General features: G+C 38.5%; 2 protein-coding genes across 2 annotated transcripts; both read right to left on the reverse strand.

Moving 5' to 3' along the window:
* Window positions 1-656: 656 nt before the first annotated feature.
* On the reverse strand, window positions 657-8,127 carry LOC104081955 (matrix metalloproteinase-27-like). Its single transcript, XM_009584889.1, has 10 exons — window positions 7,965-8,127; window positions 7,362-7,600; window positions 6,611-6,759; window positions 6,385-6,513; window positions 4,198-4,359; window positions 3,906-4,029; window positions 3,069-3,199; window positions 2,684-2,843; window positions 1,074-1,177; window positions 657-865 (listed from the first exon to the last, which is right to left on the reverse strand). The coding sequence occupies exons 1-10, from the start codon at window positions 8,124-8,126 to the stop codon at window positions 765-767; spliced, it is 1,461 nt and encodes a 486-aa protein (XP_009583184.1). The 5' UTR covers window position 8,127; the 3' UTR covers window positions 657-764.
* Window positions 8,128-13,574: 5,447 nt separating this feature from the next.
* LOC104081956 (interstitial collagenase-like) lies at window positions 13,575-19,636 on the reverse strand. The gene is made up of 10 exons (XM_009584890.1): window positions 19,532-19,636; window positions 18,288-18,532; window positions 17,861-18,009; window positions 17,645-17,770; window positions 16,753-16,914; window positions 16,283-16,400; window positions 15,471-15,604; window positions 14,892-15,051; window positions 13,888-13,988; window positions 13,575-13,675 (listed from the first exon to the last, which is right to left on the reverse strand). Exons 1-10 carry the CDS (start codon window positions 19,634-19,636, stop codon window positions 13,575-13,577), a joined length of 1,401 nt encoding a protein of 466 aa, XP_009583185.1.
* Between the last annotated feature and the right edge of the window lie 1,565 nt (window positions 19,637-21,201).

Below are 21,201 nucleotides of genomic sequence, written 5' to 3' on the forward strand. Positions count from 1 at the left end.
AATCTCAGATATATGTGCACTTGAAGCACATGCTTTGTGTTAGCGGAGCAAAGGTTGTGCTCCATGACATGGTAATTGAATCTATTTCTTGAATAGGTCAGGGCTGATTTGTGAAGGATGTCATTCATAGATTCACAAAAAATGGCCACTCATGAAATGCTAATTGTTACGCTATAAAGACAGATCAGGGTGAGATAATGTATTTGGACTCTGAGGCTGGAGGGTGATTTTGGTGGCAAAATACTGATATGATGTGAAAGGGACAAGGCTGCAATAGTGAAAGAAGAGCAGGAGAAGATGCAGGAGAGAGGACAGAAAAACAAGGGATTAATGAAAAGCCTGGTGCTTGAAAATGTTTGGAGAGAAAAGAAGCAAAATACAAACATTGTATGTTAGAAGGATATTAGAATCTTAACCTGAAGTCTTTCACACCTCAGAAATATAGAACGTCTTCAACAGATGAAGCAGAAAATAGTTGACATCAACCTAAAACTGTTTATTGCCAAAATATTTGAAAACCCATCTGGAGTATAAAATAATGAATTATGTTGGACATTTTGCACTTAATCAGGGGAAAAAATGCAGTTTTATTCTAGCCTTTGGAGATACAATTAGAGCTGACATGCTGATTTATTAAAATAGTAGACATACATGAAAACTAGTCCTGTTGCCTCTTCTGTATAGTAGTGTATATACGAACAACCTTTGAGAAATCTAGAATGATTTTTATTCTCATTTGCTGCGTGTAAGAAAGTTTAATGATATTAACAGTTAAACCAGCTGTTACTCTCTATTTCGCGAATAACTTTTTTAGCGGTAGGGTCGAACTCCCACTGCTTCGATCCATGGAAGAAGTAGAATAATCCTGGAAATAAAAAAGTAAAGCATTATGTTATGGATACAAGAAATAGCTTCATTCTGACAAAACGGAGAACATCATCTTTGTACCCACAGGAGAGCACCTCTTCAGTTCTGTCTTTTGCAGGATACAGCAATAATGACATTCATCATAACTCCAGAACTTATGTTCTTTACAAGTGAACCGATTTTACGTAAAAGCTCATTTCGTTTACCTTTCTGTTGGAAAACAGCGTCAACCTTCTGGCTAATTCCTGGAAAGTCATCAACTGTCTGTCTAGGATAACCCTTCTCCATGGACCGGCTGTTTTCATCAAACCTAAATCATATGAAGGGAGACATGTAATTTTACAGAGTTTAGACATCAATACTGTAAAGAATTAAGCAGCTGCTGAAAGGTGACCACCATCTGTAGTTTGACTGATTTCACTGGGGTTACAGAGAGTAAAGTTATCTACTTGCACAAATGTCTGCAGGACACTGGCCATCACATTTTCCATGAGGTGGCTAGTTTGCTGATAAAGGCAGGCACAGCTCCAAAGAAGCATCTGGAGTGAGACAAATTAAAGGAAGACCCATATTTTTGACAGCAGGGATGGGATTTACCAGTGCATGGAAACTGGTTGGGTTGATTCCCACTATAGTGACTGCACATATTCATTGCATGAATTTTAAACTCCTCTTAGACTTTGATATGATATTGTACATAGTCCTTTACTAGCTGACAGATTTAGATGGAGGAAAGGAAGCTGACTTATTTCTAGTACAATCAAGTTGTTCCTAACTGAGCCAGGACATTTTTTATGATTTTTTATGGGGCTGAATTTGGGGGCTGAAAGGAGGACCTAAAAGGTTCTTCAAGATTTGAGGAATTCTCTCAGGAAAACAAACAAACAAAGAAACAAGCCTTTGTTTTGCTTCTCTTTGTATACAAGAAATGCTTTTCACAGGGACATGAGATTGAGAGAATGAGTTACTAGGTAAGAAAACCATGCTGTGGTTTTCTTGCATGCCTTTGTCTTGTGACCAAGGCAGTAAAATAACAATGCAAGATACTGTAAATACTCTTTCCAAAACTATCGAAAACAAAGGACAGGAAATGACATGCAGCTCAAAATCCAGCTGACACTGTATGTCTCACTGAGGAACCCCACAATTAGTCACGATAAAGTCTGTTTGACCCACGCATGCTCCTGGTTGCCTGCAAGAAGGCCTTTGCAGCAGTTGTCCTTGTACACAGGAGGAATCCATCAGCTTCCCAAAAGCTGACTTTTTGCTTCCGTTTGCCTGGTATTTGGGTATCAGGAATCACTCACGCCAGCTTGAGAATAGGATTGTTGCAAATCCAATGCTAGCCAGGCAAAGAAAAGAAAATGAACTATCACTTCTATCTCTCTGAAAGAGATAAAATAATCCAGGGCTTTTCAGAAATCAGAGAAATCCTGCACAAGCCATCCCAGCCAGCCTTCTGCTGAAGTACGTTAGCTTTCAGATCTTTATTTTCTAGACATACTTTTGTCTATTGTATTTGTAAAAATTCTCTACATGCTGGAATTTTTTCAGTTTCCAGGCATAACGCATCAAAACGGGTCCATATCTTGGATGCCCATTTCAGGACAGCCTTAAGCTCTCAAAAGTCAAAGCTATATTCTCTCCCTGTGCAGGAGCCGAAGAAATATTTATATGAAAAGTAGGATTACTATAGTTACCTAGTTACATATAGTTACCTAAAGGTCTACTTTCTCTTTTATCACATGGACAATTTTAATTGTATTCAGATTATATTGGAGTCAATCATAAGAAAACATTTGTCAATTTTTCTTACCTCCAGTACTTGTCACCTACGAAAAAGTCTGTTTTCCCTGTATTTTTATTACAAACAGCTGCATCAATTTTCTTGACACCTTTAGGGAAGCCCAATGTGTTGATATTCCTTGGATAACCAAGCAACACCTGATATCCACTGATAACCCAGAATTTAGTGCCTGTAAAAAAAAAAGAAAAAATTAGTTTCACCAGTGATTTTCAGACACTAAAAGAAAAAATGCACTCCTTTAGTGTAGGTTGTAGGAAAACTGGATGAAATGTCCTACGTTTTTTGTTTATTTATTTGAAAAGTGGATTTTATGCACATATAGCTACCCTTCCTTCCTCCCATCTTCCCACAAAATTAAAGGTAAGAAAAATTTAAAGAAAATCTCATACTTCACCTTTGAAAAACAGGATCTGATCTTTTGTGTTCTCATACACAGCTTCAATACCAGGTGGCAGAGTTGGCCAGAAGGCAGAAATTAATTCACGTTCAACTTCTGAGTAATCAGGATAGACTCGCCATAAGTGTCTGATTTAAATATGAAACAGTTTTTGTAGTAAGTAATAAACCACAGACATTTCTATATATGAACAAGAACATCAACAGTGTTGTGACTTACAAGCTCTTTCTTGTCAGTGGAGCTACCTGGGTCGATGTGTCAGAAAGGAAAATGCTCCCCTCAGTGGGTTTTGTTTTTTTTTTTAATTCTGGCTTCTTTCCTGAATTACCCTTCTCATTGGTACTGATTGATTAATGGGATCAGCTACAAGTAGTGGAAAAAATCAGCTTGTTCCTGTACCATATAGTAAGAGAGTTAGAGGGTCCCAGATGAGCCTGACTGTAAGCTATTCCTTGGATGACTTACCTGGATGACTTTGGGCTTGCATAGGTGACTGGAGGAGAGATTGGCCCAACTATATGGTAGAACATACTAAATTCTTAGGAAATGGTTTCAGCATTTAGTCATGTCACTACTTGGTATAACCATCTATACATTTAGGAATAAAGCTTTATTGGGACTGAGGTGCTTTCTGGAAAAAAATGAAGCATGGTTTTTTCAGGGGATCCTGTAATATAACTCGTATCTGCTAAAAGTTTTATTTCCATGAACTGAAATCTATCCATCTCATTATAAATCCCACAATCATAATGGTGTGAAACACCGAAGTATTCAGTCTTTGTAGAAATCAAGAAAAAGAAACCTCACAGAGACAAATGTCATATCAATATTTACCTGCCCTTTAGAAAAATGACTTCTCGTCGGAGTGTAGTTATAGCATCGAAAGACATCTGGGAGCCACAGGTTTTAGGTGAGGTAGGGGTGGCTGGCCTTTTATCTGGGGCATTTGGTGGAGATCCTAAGGCAGACATTTTAGAAAGAATACAGCAAATTTGTAGAAACATTAAGGTTGGCACATATAAATGCATTTTTTATATTATGAGAATACAATTATTTTTATGGTGAAACTCTGTGAAAGAGATTCTCTCCTGCTTACTTCTTTTTTTAAGCCATGGATTTTACTTACCATAAATGGACTGAATGCCATTTATATCATCTGGAGAGAGGGGAAATTCGCTGGGGCTGATGTAGGCGTAATTGGGGAACATCAAAGCCCTCTGGTCATTAGAATGGGAGAGACCCAGGGCATGGCCAAACTCATGAGCAGCAACAAGGAACAAGTTGAACCCTTAAAAAATTGATAGAGAGAAGAGATCAGTCTAATTTTGGTCTGCAAATGGCTGATATGAACACAGCAGGGCTGTTGCTCAGTGACAGTTTTCATACAATATATTGAAATTCACTAGGGTATGCATATATGTGAACATATTTTTTTCTATAGGATAAGGTTGTGTTCTTCCCCCACTAGAAGGGAGTGACTTTTGGCCCTCTTTCCTGCTGTTCTTTCTGTTAGCTACTGAAAGTATGTGTGTGGCATGAGTAGACGTCTGGGGGTGAGTGTGGGTGCAGCTCTGAGGAATGTCCTGGCAGGGTTTCCTGGCTGAGCTAGAACAGATTAGATAGTGAGTCAGATCAAACTAACAGCTCTCCAGGGCATACGACGATGCACTCCGTGCTCACTTGAGATACCAGAGTGTCACTCTGTGTGTCACCCTCCCTCCTACAAACCTGAGAAAGAAAGGTGAGATCATGAATAGACAAGGAAAAATATAATGTTAGCAGAACTATTTACCTTTTTATCATTAGGACTTTAAAGCATCTGGTTTCTTTACAGCCTTGTCAAATAAAATACATTTTAAAAATATTAGGCTCATGCATGCTTATTCCCAGTGAAATATGTTAACACAGTAAGTAGATAAAAATAGAATTTCCTTTAACGTGCATCCCTCCAAGTAACATGCCTTTCTGAATTAGGGAAGAATGATCATCTGCCCTGTAAACAACAAGCCAGCAATATCAACAGACTTAGTGAAGATCACAAGTCTGCAGCAGAGCAGAGGACTGGTCATCAATTGCCCAAGAAAGGCTTGCTGAAGCCAAGATATCCATTTCTCAAAATAACAAACAAAGCCTCAATTTTTCCACGCATATTTCTAGTCCTCCCCTCTCACGAGTCCTTTGAGCTCTCCAACGAGTTCTGCAATGCCTGGCTGCTGGAGCCATGCTGTTGAGGAACAGCAGCAAAACTGGGGTTGACACATTCAGTCCCAGTGTGGGGAAAACATTACATTTTATCGGCATGACATGTCCACCCCTCATCCATCTTTTTTTCCTGCCACAATAAACCCACGCCTCTCCTCCTCGTGCAGTGCTCTTACAGCACCTTCCTCTTTGTTAGCTCCTCGCTTTTTCTGCAGCGTGACCTCGATTCTCCTGCTGCCGTTATCCTCTGCAGTTTTCTATCCCCAAAACTGGATGAGAAAAGGATCTAAAGTACAACAGGGTAATGTGCCCGAGTACTGATGGATCTGTCAGAGGCAGTATGTGCTGTATGGCCAGCCTGGAGGTTGAGGGGAGGGGGTTGAGGGGAGCAGACGGGTCCCAGCCAGATGGTTGAGCACTCAGCATTCCCGTCTCTTCTGGCCCGGTGGCACGCATCTGTAGTCAGCTCTACACACGGCATCTCAGCCTCTGGGTGGCCTGAACAGCATGTTCAGACTCCCAGCTGCTGTCAGGCAGCTGAAATTGCTTGGAGAACACTTTAATGTATAAACCCATCCTAGCTTGAATGCAGAGTAAAGCTATAACAGCCTACAGTTGGACCTATCTTGGTATTATTAGTGAAGACTCTTCATTACCACTGGTGGCTGTAATGTTTTGTAGGTGGTAGGGATCTCCTCTGAGGGCTGCTGCAAGGCATGGTGTGCTTCCTCTGCAGTGTGTGGTAGTGCCAGGCTTGGTGCCAGCATGTGCACCAGGAGGGGAAAAAGTCAGAAAGCTTTTACCACGGGTTGTGAAACTCTGGTGGGCATGGGCCCTACCAACCCCCACGTAAGAGTGGTCCGTGTCTGTAGCACTCGTATCTGAAAAGGGTTGTCCCACTGGTATCCTTACCAGTGTGAAATAAGAACTAGAGTAGATCAGGCTGATTTTACGTCAGGGTCAATGTAACTGTTGGAGGATGGCCTGTAATATCCTCAAACTGCTTTTATGGTTAATGCTGTGTTTCATCTCAGTCTATTCCTTCACTTAAATAAGATCAGAAAGGAATTTACCCATCTGCTTAACACTTCAGAAACCTTTTTTTACCTACCAGCTGAGCCTGTGGTCCAATCTTCATCCTCATCAAAGTGCACATCACCACCAAAACCATTGCCAGGTGGAAAGGCATGAGCGAGGACACCAAGGGGGCCATCAAAATAACGAGGGCAATGTCCATGAGCTAAATAATATGATGTTGAAATAACATTGAGTTTCTGTTATGACTATTGGAAAATTTTTAAATTAATCTTACCATTGGCATGCAGTCAGCGTATTACCTTTGGTCCCAAAAGCAATCATTATATCTGCTATTCCCTCATGAATACGAGTGAAAATCAGCGGGGTGACAGTGCTCCACACTTTAAATGCCTTCTGGATTGCTTTATCCACATCCTCTTTGCTCATATCTGGTGTGTGGTTCACAATTCTATGGTTATGAGGGTTCAAGTAATAATACTTAGCGTTTGCAGAAAGAATTTCTCTAATATTGTTAAGATGATGAACAGAGATGTATAAGAAGCAATTTAATCCAATAGCTCCCAAGATTCATTCTGGACTCAGTGAGTTTGAGGAATGTGATAACTGTCCAACATGTCTTTTTCATAATAATAATTGTGTACACAGCACCAGTTTTTCTCAAAATGTCCCTTAGCCAGGAGGTCATCTCTTGAGCATAAGGAAAGTCGTCTCCTCAGGTTTCTGTGACTACTAAACTGTTGGTCTTAGCAAATTTTGAAGATAACAGGGCTTGTACAGGGTGCAATTGATATTTCTGTTTGGCTTACAGAATATTTGTCAGGAGTGATACATGACAGGCAAAATACTGCGGTTGACTCAGAAATGTAAAATACCCAGCTTGACTCTCAGAAATTCCTCTCAGGAATATGCATAGCTAACAGCTGGGAAAAGAGAAGCATTTTTGTATTCCCAACTGGAAACAATTGCTATAGAAGTTATATTTAAATATAACAAATGTGGATACCCACAAAACCAAAATTTAAACTCAAAAAGTAATTATTGAAATACTACCTGTATGTCAGCTTGGTTTTTTTCCATCCTGGCAGAGTAACACCATAAAGACCCACATCGGGAACTCCACACCTGGGTTTCTTCATCACTTCCAATGTCTCAGTATCTGCTTTTCCAGTTACTTTCAAACCAAAAAATTGTTGCATTTTCTGAAGTCTTTCAGCTGTGGATTCAGCATTTATTTTCCATCCAAGTTGATTTGGATCTGGCTCAACAGCATAGAATTTATCTAAATAGTCCTAAATAGAAAAAATAAAGCACAAACACAATCCACATTTTGATCTGTTTATTAAACAAATAACTTAGGACTGATATTGCTTGTGTACTTTGCTGGCAAAACCATCTACTTGTGATTTTGGAGCACAACAGATGTTTTCATGAGGTTCGTAGCTGAACAGAAACAGACAATATTGTCCCTGACTCTTATTTACTTGACTTTTCCAGTTTGTACAGATTTATCCTACCTTAGTAAAGTTTGGGCAACAGAGTTCTGTGTAACAGCATTGTCTCAGAACGACAGCAAACTGCTGTGTAGCTGGAACACTCAGATTATATCTAAAAAGAGAGGGCTTAATAGATCTCTGATATGGACAATGTAGTTACCTGTACAAGCTTGGCATCTTCTCCTTTGTTGTCTTTCTCTGGGTGGACGTGAAGAGCGTTAGAAACAGCTGCACACATTAAAAGCAAAAGTGAAAGGTCCTTCATTCTTACTCTCCTCTCTGTCCTGGTAGGGTAGGAGTCTGCTTTCTGCATCGTGTGCATCCTCTCTCGCATCCCAGTTCGTATGGTTATGGGGTGCCTTGTAGAGTCAGCTGTAGACTGACTCAGAGTTTATCATGCTCTGATTACCTCTACACATCCTATAACACTGTGCTGGCTGACACAATAAAACTTAATTAAACCCATCTGATTTCACAGACATCTGAAGTCAGTTAGTATTTGAACACTCTTAAGCTGCTTGGCTACCATTTCAAAACTGCCACTCATTTTCAGTTATTTTACACTGAATTTTAGCGAACCTGAGCAATTTCACACCAGATGAAATGGAGGACAAACGCAAAACCTTTTAAGTTGTCCCAAACCAGCTGTGTGAAATGGGGCCACCAAATGTGCAGGGACTCTTAACCATTCTCAGCCTAGAAAATGGGAGTCATGCACCAGATATGAATCCCATCCAAAAAGTTTAAAACTTTGGGAGAAATTACTGTTAGCAGAAAGTTTTCTTTTTAAATTGATCCATAAAGTGAGACTGGGTGTTTTGGAAAATGGATGAAAACCCCAAATCACGTCCCACCTCTTCTCTGCAACTCTGTGAAAAGGTGTGTTTCCTTTAAATAATACTGGTGGAATCCAAGATATTCATAAACAAAAAAGATTTTACCCTATAAATCCAGCCTAAAGGATATGTATAATTTTATACCTGTCTGCATTTATCTAATCTATCTATCTATCTATCTGCCATTTCATCACAGAAGTTTTCTTCAGTTTAACCACATTAGCCACAGGGGATATGATTATTTCCTGTCTTAAGTAATTCAGAATAAAGGAAGTTTCAAGAGACACACAAGCTGTGACAAATTATGGGATTTCACCCTGTGCTGGCCAAGCGCCTTCTTCTTCCCCTGGCAGCAATGGGAGCTGAAGGTGTTCGGCACCTCAGAGGAGCTCTGACAGCATGTACTCAACTTTTACAGAACAGTTGTAAGAAATACCCTCATGTCAGACTGTGGCTTTTTCAGGAAATCCTTGCTTCCTTGTTTTTGGCTTTTTTTGCTGTCACTTGAAGCCAACTTTTCTCCAGCTGAAGGTGTTAATGACAAATATCCTAGCCCAAATTTCACAATGTAGCCTTGTTAGTTAAACTTGTGCGTTAATGACATTTCTCAGCTACCATAAAAAAAACTCCAAACAACCCAACAAACCCTTCCCTTAATTTGTTTTTATTATCATTGTATTGTAAGGTGAGAGACCTGTGAGGCTTGGATCCCAGTCAGTTCTCTAACTGAGGTACAAACTGTGACAATGAATTTTCTGAGATGGAGAGCTTGACTGAACTGATACTGGAAATGACATGTGTGTTTATCCAGAAGTACAGACTTTCTTTTTTGAGATCTGTCTTATATTTTTAAATGGATATATTGGTTTTAAAGCTGGAAGGAATGACCATGGCGCTATCATCTGACTACATACATGGCGTAGGTCACGAAAGACAACCCCCTGTTCAGTGGCTTTTGCACCAAGCGTATTTTCCAATGGCACTAGAACACATTTTTGGAAAACATGTTTTGGCTGGTATGAATTTAATTTTGTAAAAAATCAAGGCAGCTCTCTGAGCAGATTTGATATGAACTGGGAGAAGTGGTTATCTTTTTTCCCAGTGTGGTTGGCCATCAGATGCCCACAGCTGTCTGCTGTGTAGCAGTGGAAGGATGGAGACGATGAGAGCAGCTAGGTTAAGATTAGTTGCATCTAACTTTATACATTTATTAGTTAAGCATTCTTCTATAGAAAATGGAGAGATACATATCTCTGGAGAGTGATTCAGCCAGCTCTCTTAGAATAGGATGAACTGGCCTCTATAGGTGCTTTCTGTCTTTATTGAATGTAGAGAAGCTTGAACAACTAATTTACACTACATTTCTAGTTTCAGCTAACAGCTACATTAGTGTTTGCTCAGAAGACATTTGAGTGTCAGATGATGGAGGCCTATGGCACCCAAAGCACTTTTAGAGTTTTGTAACTTCACCACCTACGCAACATAGCAGCCAGTTCCCACTGCCCATGGGAAAGAAGCTTGAACATGTTTTTTTGCAAGTGATGTTTCACAAATACGCCTATAGCTGGCCTTGAGGTCTGGGAAAAGAAGCAGCTGTACAAAGCAGCTGTTGGTTATGGTTTCCTAATGCTTATCTTTGACATTGGTTGGAGTTAGTGAATGTTGATCTGCCTCGTGACTTCTCATCCTAGAATTGGTTATATCCAGACTGCAGTAATGTGACCTACGTTTTAACCCAGAGAGGTCACTGCCTATCCTTATCACATCGGCAGTACCAAGTGACACTATACAGAGCATCACAGGAATCAATACTGCGGCATCGTGGTGATCTTAACACAATACCATCAGGGATTCAGCTTTCCTAAGTGTTCACAGCATGGGTGTCTGCATGTGAGTTAACTGTCCAAGCTTGCATTATATCAACAGACATCTAATCAATATGGTCAAATGTCAATTAGAGAGCATTTCATCTGACCACATGTAGGTGGTAAACTTAGCATGATTTGTGCAGCTCTCAGGAGCTCACCAAATCTTTTGACCAACACCATTGACTATGATGACAGCCTAAGCCTGAGATCACATGAAAACACTCAGGCTGCAATTAAGCTGCCTAAAGAGTGATTTGTTGTGCTTTTGAGACAGTCTAGTGAACCTGAGACGTTGAACATAGGCCTGGTGGCTGTGACCCAGGACCTAGAGGGGACATGTGGCCTTTGTACTGGTACTTGGAGGCCAACTGGAAACCTTCAGGCACCTTAATGGCACTAGATACCTGTTCAGGCAGCTGAATTGAGCCACTACTTTGCAGGCTCAATCCTTCCATAGAGTCAACAAAGCTGAATCATTACTCAGCTTGAGTGAAAAACACGGGACAATGGCGAATGGTTCAAATAATGCATTTGACCCTTGGCAAACCTTTAGCAAAGACTGCAGCCTGTGAGGGCAAGATTCAACCACCCGAACATAGGTGCCTAGAGAGAGTGTAGGGTCTGTGGGGCTTTGGGAAGTGCTGGTCTCCCAGAAGCCCTGTTTCATACCTGCATGGGTGACTTGGATACCCTACAGCACCTCAAATGCACTAAGCACATGTTTAGAAAATTGGATTCCTGCCTGGGCAAATCTGTCTCAGTTAATAACGATATGGGCTACGACTACACACAAAACCAGTAACCAGGCTAGGGAGTGGTATAGTACTCTAGCACAGTACAGTAATTAGCAAATAGGACCATAAACTTATTAAAAGGAGTAAGAAAATGGCCGGTGATTGTGTGGCCTGAGCTGGAAACAACACCCAGGTTCCAAATTACTGAAAGCGGTGCTTGTGCCCGCAGGCAGGCGAGAGCTGCTGGCACCAGATGTGCCCTCCTCCTAACGGTCTGGCTGGAACGGAGCAATCGCCACACTCACGCAGGCAAAGGAAATATTCACTCACATAAGCACGGGGAATATTTCTTACAAAGAAATCACTTTATTTTGAGTTCTCGTTGTTCCTGCTCCAGGGAAATCCACAAAACAAATTTAAAAAAAAATGTGCCTGGCAGCTAAAAATCAGAACTTCATAGGCTACCAAAAGACACGGATAAAAATATGCCATTATAAACTTCATCCTCTCTTTAACTTTTTCATCTTCCACGGTTTGTAAATTTATCTCTCTCTTTCCTCCAAAACATAACCACTTCCTTACCCCTCATCTCGCATTTAACATTTTCTCTGCCCCATGAGTACCCACTACTTTTTTCTTCTAGAGAGGGATTAGTGTCCTGCTTTAAATCTGAGGAGCTGTTCTGGCATTGCCTTGAGATCTTCTGCTTCTACTTCATATCTGAAGGGAACATGTGCCCACAGTTTTTATTTTTTAATATGCAATTGGTCTAGCAAGAAATATTATCTTTCCTTGTAAATCTTGTGTTATGTTTGTAGACCATCTCTGCTAAAACAACATGATCAATTTAGATTCATATACTTCTAAAACAATTTTTGGTTTCATTGTCATTGGTAGTTCAGTAGCACTGGCTTACACAAGAAAATATGATTAAATAGCATTGCTAGTAAGGTTTCAAATTAAAGAACCGGTACATAAATCACCTTGTGAGAACAGGATTCACATAAATTAACTTCTTCATTAAAGCCTTTGATTTACTGTAATTTAATTTTATTTTTATTATTTTATAATAACTTTTTTTAGGTTTTATAAAGAATATAATATATTCAAGTTAATTTGCAATTATACAATTTCTTATCTTTGAATAGTATTTAGACAAATTTTTACTCCTGAATTTAACAAACGTAAGAACTATCAAGTCTGCTCTTTATTTATGAAGGATACGATTTAATAGGCTTCTAATACAGACAGCTAAGTAATGAAAAAAATTGAATGGATATGTTTTTATAAGGTTACACATTCTTTCCTCAAAATGCAATTACTTCTGTTACAGTAACCTGAAACCTTCCTCTGAAGTATGTCAGATAATACAGATGTTGTACAAGAGAATAAATTTTGTTTCGGTCATATGGCTTCTAATGTTATCAGCTGAGCTACAAAGACTAAAAAGAAAATGGATAACCCTTCGAACACCATTTTAATTGAGGATATTTGAAAAAATTGCTGTTAAGCTCGAAGTCAAGCTGTCTTTTTAATGAACTTTTTCTATCAGAAATATTTTTGGCCAAGGATTTTCATTTTTTAAGTGAATTTCTACATCCTTGAACCCACTGAAATTAGGAGGGATTTACTTACTACTGGAGTAGTAAGCACTTGAAAGAGCCTTGATTAAAGAGGTCTGTTATATGATGTCCGTTACGTGATGTAGCTACCTGTGATAGATAGCAAGGGGCTGGTTTCAGTGATCTCAGGGGTCCTTTCTAATCTACATTTCGAGGCTTAAACCCAGTTCCTAAATCCACAAACATGAGAAAAAAAAAACCCTGCCTACACTTGCAAAGACATACATCCTGGAAGGAAAGCTAAGAGTGGAAGATGGGGAAAGAGGAGCAGAAAGTGGAAGTGTGATTTGTAGACTGATGCTAATGAGCCCCAACTGGCCTAATTACCCATAGAATTTTCACCAGGGCTTGTGTGGGGTGATGGAGTTCAGAGCCAGCTGGCTGCTCCTTCCTCTGGATTTGGGAAAAAGATCTGACGTTTCATGCCAGAACACGTATTTTAGTGTTTGGAAGCTAGACTTAGCTCTTGAGTATTAATGCAAATAAGACATCAAGGACACAATGATACGACAAACATATTTTATTAGGAAACTTTAATGTAGCAAGTGAAATTGTGATAAATTATATAAATGTATTTATTTTACAATAAATAATTATTAAGACTATACTCCCACAGAATTTGGGCAGAAATCCATTCTGACCTGATAGTCATGAAATGCTGAAAAATTCAGCACATAAAAACATAGTGTGCCTATGGAAAAACATTGCAATTAACAGTTAAACCAGCTGATGCTCTTCATTTGTCCAACAATCCGTTTAGCATGAGGATCAAACTGGAACTGAGTTGTTCCATGGAAGAGGTAGATATAGCCTAGAAATAAAATTTAATCCAATTATATTTCGTAGGTGACTTCTTTTCAGTATTTTGGAAAAAAAAAACAAACAACATAAACAATCCTTGTATACGTGCTATTTTTCATTTTCATCTCATTAAGGTTAATAACAGGTTTTTGAAAACAAATTATTCTATCTACAAAGCCCAAATATTCAAGTAAACCCAGATTAAAGGTATGTTTTACTTACCATCTTTCTGGAAAGCAGCATCAACTCTGCCAATTTTTCCAAAGTCAGAGACTATTTTCCTGGGATAACCATGATCCATGGATTTTTTGTTTTCATCATATCTTAACACAAGAAACATCATTACGATTTGCAAGGAACCAGACAATATTTTGAAAGTCCAAAGCAAATTCATACACATAAGCAACTCTACTGGTATTAAGAAGTCTTATAAAAATTAGCTAAAGTAGCTTTTTGATTCTTTCTATTATGTATTAAGGTTCTCACATTATGAGTGTCTTGAGATTTGAAAATCCTGCCTTCGGTAAAGTTTGTAACAAGGCTTTCAAGGACCTTGGGAATGCAGCCCAGGAATTTATTAATGCATTTTTGGACTGTAGAGAGCCTTGGCTATCACTTGCACATAAAATGAATTTCTATTTTGAGGCACTGGATATCCAGTTCAGTATAAAAGCAAAACATAAAACTTGGGAGTAGAAGACGGTAGCACAGTCCTGAAACATACTTGTATTAGTGTCAACAACGTACTTCTTAAACAAAATTACTCTCTGAAATTTGTCATGAGCTACACTTGACAACTGTACAATAGGAGAATATTTATAGTTTGTTCATAGATAAATTAAATTACAACATTTACTAGCAGTTCATTTTGTTTGAAATGTGAATGAAAAGTGGACACTATCAAAACATTGCACAGAAAAGCAGCTCTGTTGTGGTGAAAAAGTGAGTAATTTGCTAGAAAATCACTCTTTTATTGAGCAGATGTTTCATTAAGTTGCAAGTAATTACATTCCTTCTACAGGAATCTAATGAATGGTGAAAAAATCCTGTGGAAAAGCTGACATTTCGTAGAAAATGCTTAAAATTTTTAAACTTCCAGAGAATCCTGTTTAAATTTCTGGAATATACCTGGTTTAAACATCATGGCACTTGAATTTTATAGTAATATATCAGTCCTCAGGGACAAGTGAAAATATGCCTTCTAGTAAATGAACATTAAATCTTACCTCCAGTATCTATCAGCTATAAAGAAGTATGTTTTTCCTGTGGTTTCATCACTGTAAGCTGCATTAACTCTTTTAACAGTCTTTGGGAACCCCAAACGATAGATTGGTTTAGGATAGCCGGGTGCAATGTCATATCCCCTGAGAACCCAATATTTATCCTCTGAAAAATATAAGCACATTTCATTTGTTTTTGCTACTTATAAAAAGCATTTAATTGTGTTTTAGATGGGTAGCAAACAATGTGTCTTAGATATTAGTATTATTCCTTTCAGTTTATTACTTTAGGAAATGGTTCTAATTCTTACACTGGAACTAAATCATGAAGACAGTGGAAACGTCTTTTGTTTTTATGAGTAAAACATTAGAATCATAAGCTGTATGGATAGTACTTTTCCCAGATTTTTTTCAAATTAATATATATTTGTCTGGGTAACAACTTGGGGAGGGCTGAAGGTTGATGAGTTAATCCACTGAAATTGGATCTTTCTTAAAAAACACTTTGACTTCTGTAATTGCACAGTTTGCAAAGGAGCAGGGAGTAACTGGTCAGAAAAAATAGAGAATTTCAGATTCCATTACCTTTAAAAAGTAAAATTTCATCCCTCTCAACATTTTCATAAGCAGCTTGAATTCCTGATGGTAACTTTGGCCAGAACAGCGAGATAAAATTGAGCTCTGTCTCTGTCCTCGCAGGATGTTTGCGCAGCATATATCTGGTTTAAACAAAATTTATGTAATAAAATAGTTCCACTCCTATCATAAGTGCAAAATAATTATTATAGCTCCTGGAGTATAACAGGGGGGAGAGGGGTACCTGGGTGTGAATATCCCCCTCCACTGAATGTAAAGGAAATCTAGAGCGACTGCACTCTTAACTTTAGCACCTCAGTTACATGTTAGAAGTCAGGCAAGATGAATATAAGCCCTTCTATTTCTCTGTAGGACAAGCAGGCTAAGAGTTGGCTTCAGTAACCACCTAACAGACATCTTTCTAGATAACAATGCTTTCAGTTCTGGCCCTGCTCTTGTATTGAGGAGCAACAGAAAGGTTACAGTGTGGGACCCGTGGACATATTGCTAAGGGATATATATGAATGCTCTTGCTTTGCTGTTAGTTGAATCGAGTTCAGAGACAAGTCTGTTGCAGTGGTGGCCACAGCAGCAGAATAGTTGGAAAATAACCTACAAGCCCTCATCTCCTTCACTGCTCTTGGGAGCTAAGGCTCTTGGGATTAATGATGTGAGAACTCTTGCTTGTGTAAATACATGGTGGTTTTCTAGTTCTTCTCTTTGTATTACATTCCAAAATGACAGTTTTCCCTCATGGATTATCGATTTTTTTAAACTACTGAATATTTTAAAGAGATAATATATGTGCTTATTGTTGTTACCTGTCCTTGAAGAATATTATTTCTCCACGTAGGGTAGTAATAGCATCAAATGTCAAATTTGGGTCACAAGCTTGTGGAGTTATGGGTCCTGTTGGCTGCACAGCAGCATTAGACTGTCCTATAGGAAGAATGTTTTATCTTTTAGTATGGAGAAATATAAAGATAGTGTTCAGAAGGTCTGTGAGGACACCAAGAACCCTCTTTACAGAGAACAAGAAGGCATATGGTTTTAAACTAAGGGTCTGTCACTAAAAACAGGCTTTTAATGTTGATAAAACCGGTTGTATTCATCTTTTCCAAAATGGACTTCAGCTGAAGTTAACTTCCAGGAATTTTCTCTCTTTTGTTATCTATTGTTCAGCAACAGTTAAACTTCTAATTTTGGTGGAACAAGCATATTTTCAATATATTCTTGTTGCTGTTTACCAACCTCCTAAGTAGAAATATTAAATGAAGATATTTTTTCATACCATAGATGGCTTGAATGCCATCAATGTCATCCTGAGGAAGAAGGAATTCATTGGGGTCCGTGTAGGAGTAAGTTGGATACATCAGTGCTCCAGGATCACTTGAATGAGACAGACCCAGCGAATGGCCAAGCTCATGGGCAGTAACAATGAACAAATTGTAGCCTGTAGGATAAAAATCATATGAAATAAGGTAAAATCTGTTTCAGTATTCAGCACAGTTGACTAAATGGGAAACACTTATGCATCTTCCTAAAATACACTACAGGTACAAGAGAGGCTGTAAGTAATGTTATCAACACCACAACTCAAAAATATTGTAACAGAAGAGCTATATGAGTACTTAAAGAATGTCCAGACTCAACTGTGGTCTCATCATCCTTTCTCTTGTCTCCTTGTGTCTTAAACACAAACTCTGTTTCTCCTGCTATCACATAAACTGCTTAGATCAAGGATCATGCCAAAGATGAGTGGAGGTTTAGTGATCCAACAGAAAAGAACCTTCAAAACAAACACTGAGATGACAGTTTTGGTGATACTTGAATATCCTAGTTAGCACCAAACTTTGAAGTGCTAGGTTAAGAAAGATAAAGGATTTGACTTGAGAAGTTTACTACCAGATCCTCCTGCATCCAAGTTTTAGGTTTCATCTGAACAAAAAAATTATTTTTAAGTGCTGACTTAGTTGCCATTATAAACCACTATGACCTAAAAACCTCTTTTCTGTGAATTGATTCCTATAAATGGCAAAAAAAAGAGCAAAGCAACTTAAAAGGACAAGTTCTGCCACTTTTGCTCACTTTTTGCCTGTAATCAGGCTCAAGAACTAAGCATCGCATGAGCTAAGACTGTACAAGGTAAAACTATATAAACGGTTCAGTTACAAAGTCCTTACCTCTTCCATCTTTTGTCCAGGCTTCCTCCTCATCAAGATGCACATCTCCACCAATACCTTCACCAGGCTGGAATGCATGAGCCAGCTGCCCATTGGGGCCATCAAAAGGAGAGTTGTCGTGGTGGTCTAAAATGAAGAGGGAAAAAATCAGTTAGAATCCTAAATTATTTCTATGACTGCAGATGGCTATTTAATTCGTAAAGATATCATTGTTACCTCTATAAGCAAAAGAGATCATTATATCTGCTTCTTTGCCCTCAACCTTTTGGAATGTCAATGGTGTCACGTTGCTCCAGACACTGAGAGCTTTTTGGATTGCTTCATCTACATCAGCTTGTCTCATCTTTGGGGTGTAATTCACAATCCTTCAAAGCAAACCCAACACATTATATATTGTTAAGAATACAGCATTTTAGCGGAAAAATAATAACTTGTGCAAAAGTCAGAAATCTCAGACATATCTTTCATAAATGAAAATTAATAATGGCTTCATTTTAGATACCACCTTCTAAAGTGCCTGTCTTCTTCCAGAAATCAGTTAATCACTCTGGATGTCCATATATGGCATAATGTACCTACTTCAGACCCCCCAAAGTTGGGATGCTAGATTTTTATCTTTTTGAACCAGATTAGGAAAGGTTACCTGTATGTCAGATGATTTCTTTTCCATTTGGGATTCCCTGGTGTGAACACATATTGCCCTATATCAGGTATACCACATCTGGGTTTTTTCATCATCTCCAAAGTGTCAAGATCAGGTTTCCCGGTCACTTGCAGTCCAAAGAATGCCTGCATTTCCTTGAGCTTTGCAGCAAGAGGATTTTCACCCTTGTTTCTTAAATGAGGCTGGTGATCCCTTTGAAGATCGTAGAAATTCTGTAGATAACTCTGAACCAGAGTTTAAAAAAAGAAACACATTGTGGCATCAGTACCGTCTTCAGTCACACTTAAATTTTCTAAGTAATCTTGAACTATACCCATATCGACATGCCTTGTGTTTACCAGGAGCAAGAACGGCCTATTTTCTCCAAGAATTGGTGTGAAGAGTCAGGTATAAGTTACAGTTTCCATATAGTTTTCTGAATTTCTTGTTTCACTGATGGAATATATGAAGAAATGTCTTTAAAATCTAATATTTGCTACTAATAATTAATTCCACAACATTTATGGTGCCTGATTACTCTAACAGCAAAGCTTATGAGGAAGCTTATAACTGGTCTCATTCAAGGAAATAGAGATTGGCAGTGAGACTCCACACAGCCAGGACTTGCAACGAAGTAGGTGATTTCCACTAGAGAGTCAGCACTTGGCAAATCATGTTGTTTATTTTTAGCTATGAAATATGATATTAGGAACTCAGGTCTTCCTACTAAATTTCAACAATTTTGTCTCCAATAAATAGTGTTGTGTCTATGTAAGTGTTGTATTGCTCACAGATGTCCCTTTTTTCCAAAGTATTCCAGAAAAGATCCATTCAGAAAAATGTTGAAATACATGCCTGCTTCAAGCAGATTTACTCCCTTATGTTACCGAGACCAGTAATATCACAAGTTTGAAAACACATTCTGAAATGTAAATTGGTGCTGAGTTTGACTATTTCTGCACAGTCACAGAGCCTTGCTGCTAGAACTCATGCTTTGGTAGTTTTGTTATTACTTTACTGACAGCATCAAAAGTGAAGTTATGCAATATTCAGATGACTTTTGGGTAAATAAGTTCCACATAATTTTCACACATTTTCTATATTGATAGGAAAAGCTTTCTCTTGAAACCTCTGCAAAATGTACATCTTTAATTTCAAGCCATATTCTGTGAAAAGAATTGCAATTATAGTTATCTCTCAGACTACCTGACGTTGCACTTAGAAATGCACTGAAAAATATTTACCTCTACAAGCTGTAGGGTTTTTCCTTCATCTTCTGCTTCTGGAGCCACAGGAAAAGCAGAGGAGACGGCCACATATAGCAACAGGAGAAGCAAAAGGGTCTTCATCCTCATCTAAGGTTGTCTGCCTCAGTTTCACTCTTAAGCTACTGAACATGCTTCTCAGCTCTGTTTATATAGCTAATTTGTAAATCAGTGACAGTCTGACTCATGCTGTATAATATCCTCTGATTAGTAAAAATGATGCATAACAGTTTCATCATCAGGCAGTGACGCAATATGTTTAACTAATGTTACTGTCCTTATTTTGCCTGAGCGTTCTTTTTTGAGCAATTTTATAGTGTGTTTAGTAAATAAGGAAATGCTTTTCAGGTAAAACATGGAACTACATTTCATAGGGTTTTTTTGAATCATGAATTTAGACTATTTAGGGCACAAAGTCTTGACAAACTGGAGAAATAATAGGAAATAACATAGAACAGTAGCATAATATATTGTATTATAATGAATAACGTTATGCTATATATATGATACATTTGTTTTAATTTTTAACAAAATATAGCACATTATGTCATAATACGTAATAATAAAATATAAAAGACAATACAAAGAACCGATCTTATCTAGGAATAATCAGCATCATAACTCCAGGAGGGCTGTCATCAGCTAACTGAAAATTCTATCTAAACCAATCTTATGATGCTAGCAAAACTGAGTGCTAAAACAATCTGACATTTTTTGACTGATATTAACAAAAATCAGTCATGTTACTGGAATACATAAACTGGGTTCCCGTATGGTAAGTAAAATAATGTTTATACTCTTGCCAGCACGGTTAAGGTCTCAGCTGCAATAGTGTGTTTGCATCCAGAGAGATGCAGCTCTGGTCAGAAAGATTCCATGGAGCCCAACAGGAATTTTTGTGAGTCTGGAAAAGGAAGATTAAAGTAACCATTTTGTGACTCTGTGTTCACTGTTTCATGCAAGGAAGAGCAAGGGGAGCCATGATAAATGCTGTTAAATATATGAAATTTTTTTCCTAAAAGGGAAGCAGTGACTGTTGTCCAAGACTCTAGAATGGTCCTAAACAACAGGGATTAAGTTTAGACATGAGGTTTGGGATTCAGCTGCCTGAACGTTAGTGTTATTTGAGATGCTCTAGGGAATCCCACCTGAGCTCCAGCTGCCCTGGAAGGATGTAGGTCTCCATAGCTCCTGTGTCATGGCAGCCAGCCCCAGGTGGGTGTCTCAAGTACAGGCAAATGAGTAATGAGGTGGAATCAGCTTTAAGTGTTTTGTCGTGTAGATATCCGTAAGTTATTTAGGTGTCTAAGCTCCCATTTTGGACAATGGATTCTAAAGAGTGATTCAACTGACCATATGATATGGACTTCAAGATGAGATGAATTGCTCTCTATACTTCATTGACTGTAATTGGCTAGGTCTCTATCAATGATAAGAGGAGCTTAAATACCCAGGACGCATGTGGGAACCTACAGTGTAAACCCCTAAACTGAGGGAAGCATTTCTAACTGCGAGGACAGCTAAGCACCAGAGTAGATGGCCTGAAGTGGCTGCATGTTTTCTAACTCTGGAAGCTGTCGAGTACGGGCTCAACATCTTTCAGAACGGTTTTGGTGTTGCAGTCCTTGTCAGAGGTAAAGAGTCTCCTT

This window comes from Fulmarus glacialis, unplaced genomic scaffold, assembly GCF_000690835.1.
Source record: "Fulmarus glacialis isolate BGI_N327 unplaced genomic scaffold, ASM69083v1 scaffold3309, whole genome shotgun sequence".
Lineage (NCBI taxonomy): Eukaryota > Metazoa > Chordata > Aves > Procellariiformes > Procellariidae > Fulmarus > Fulmarus glacialis.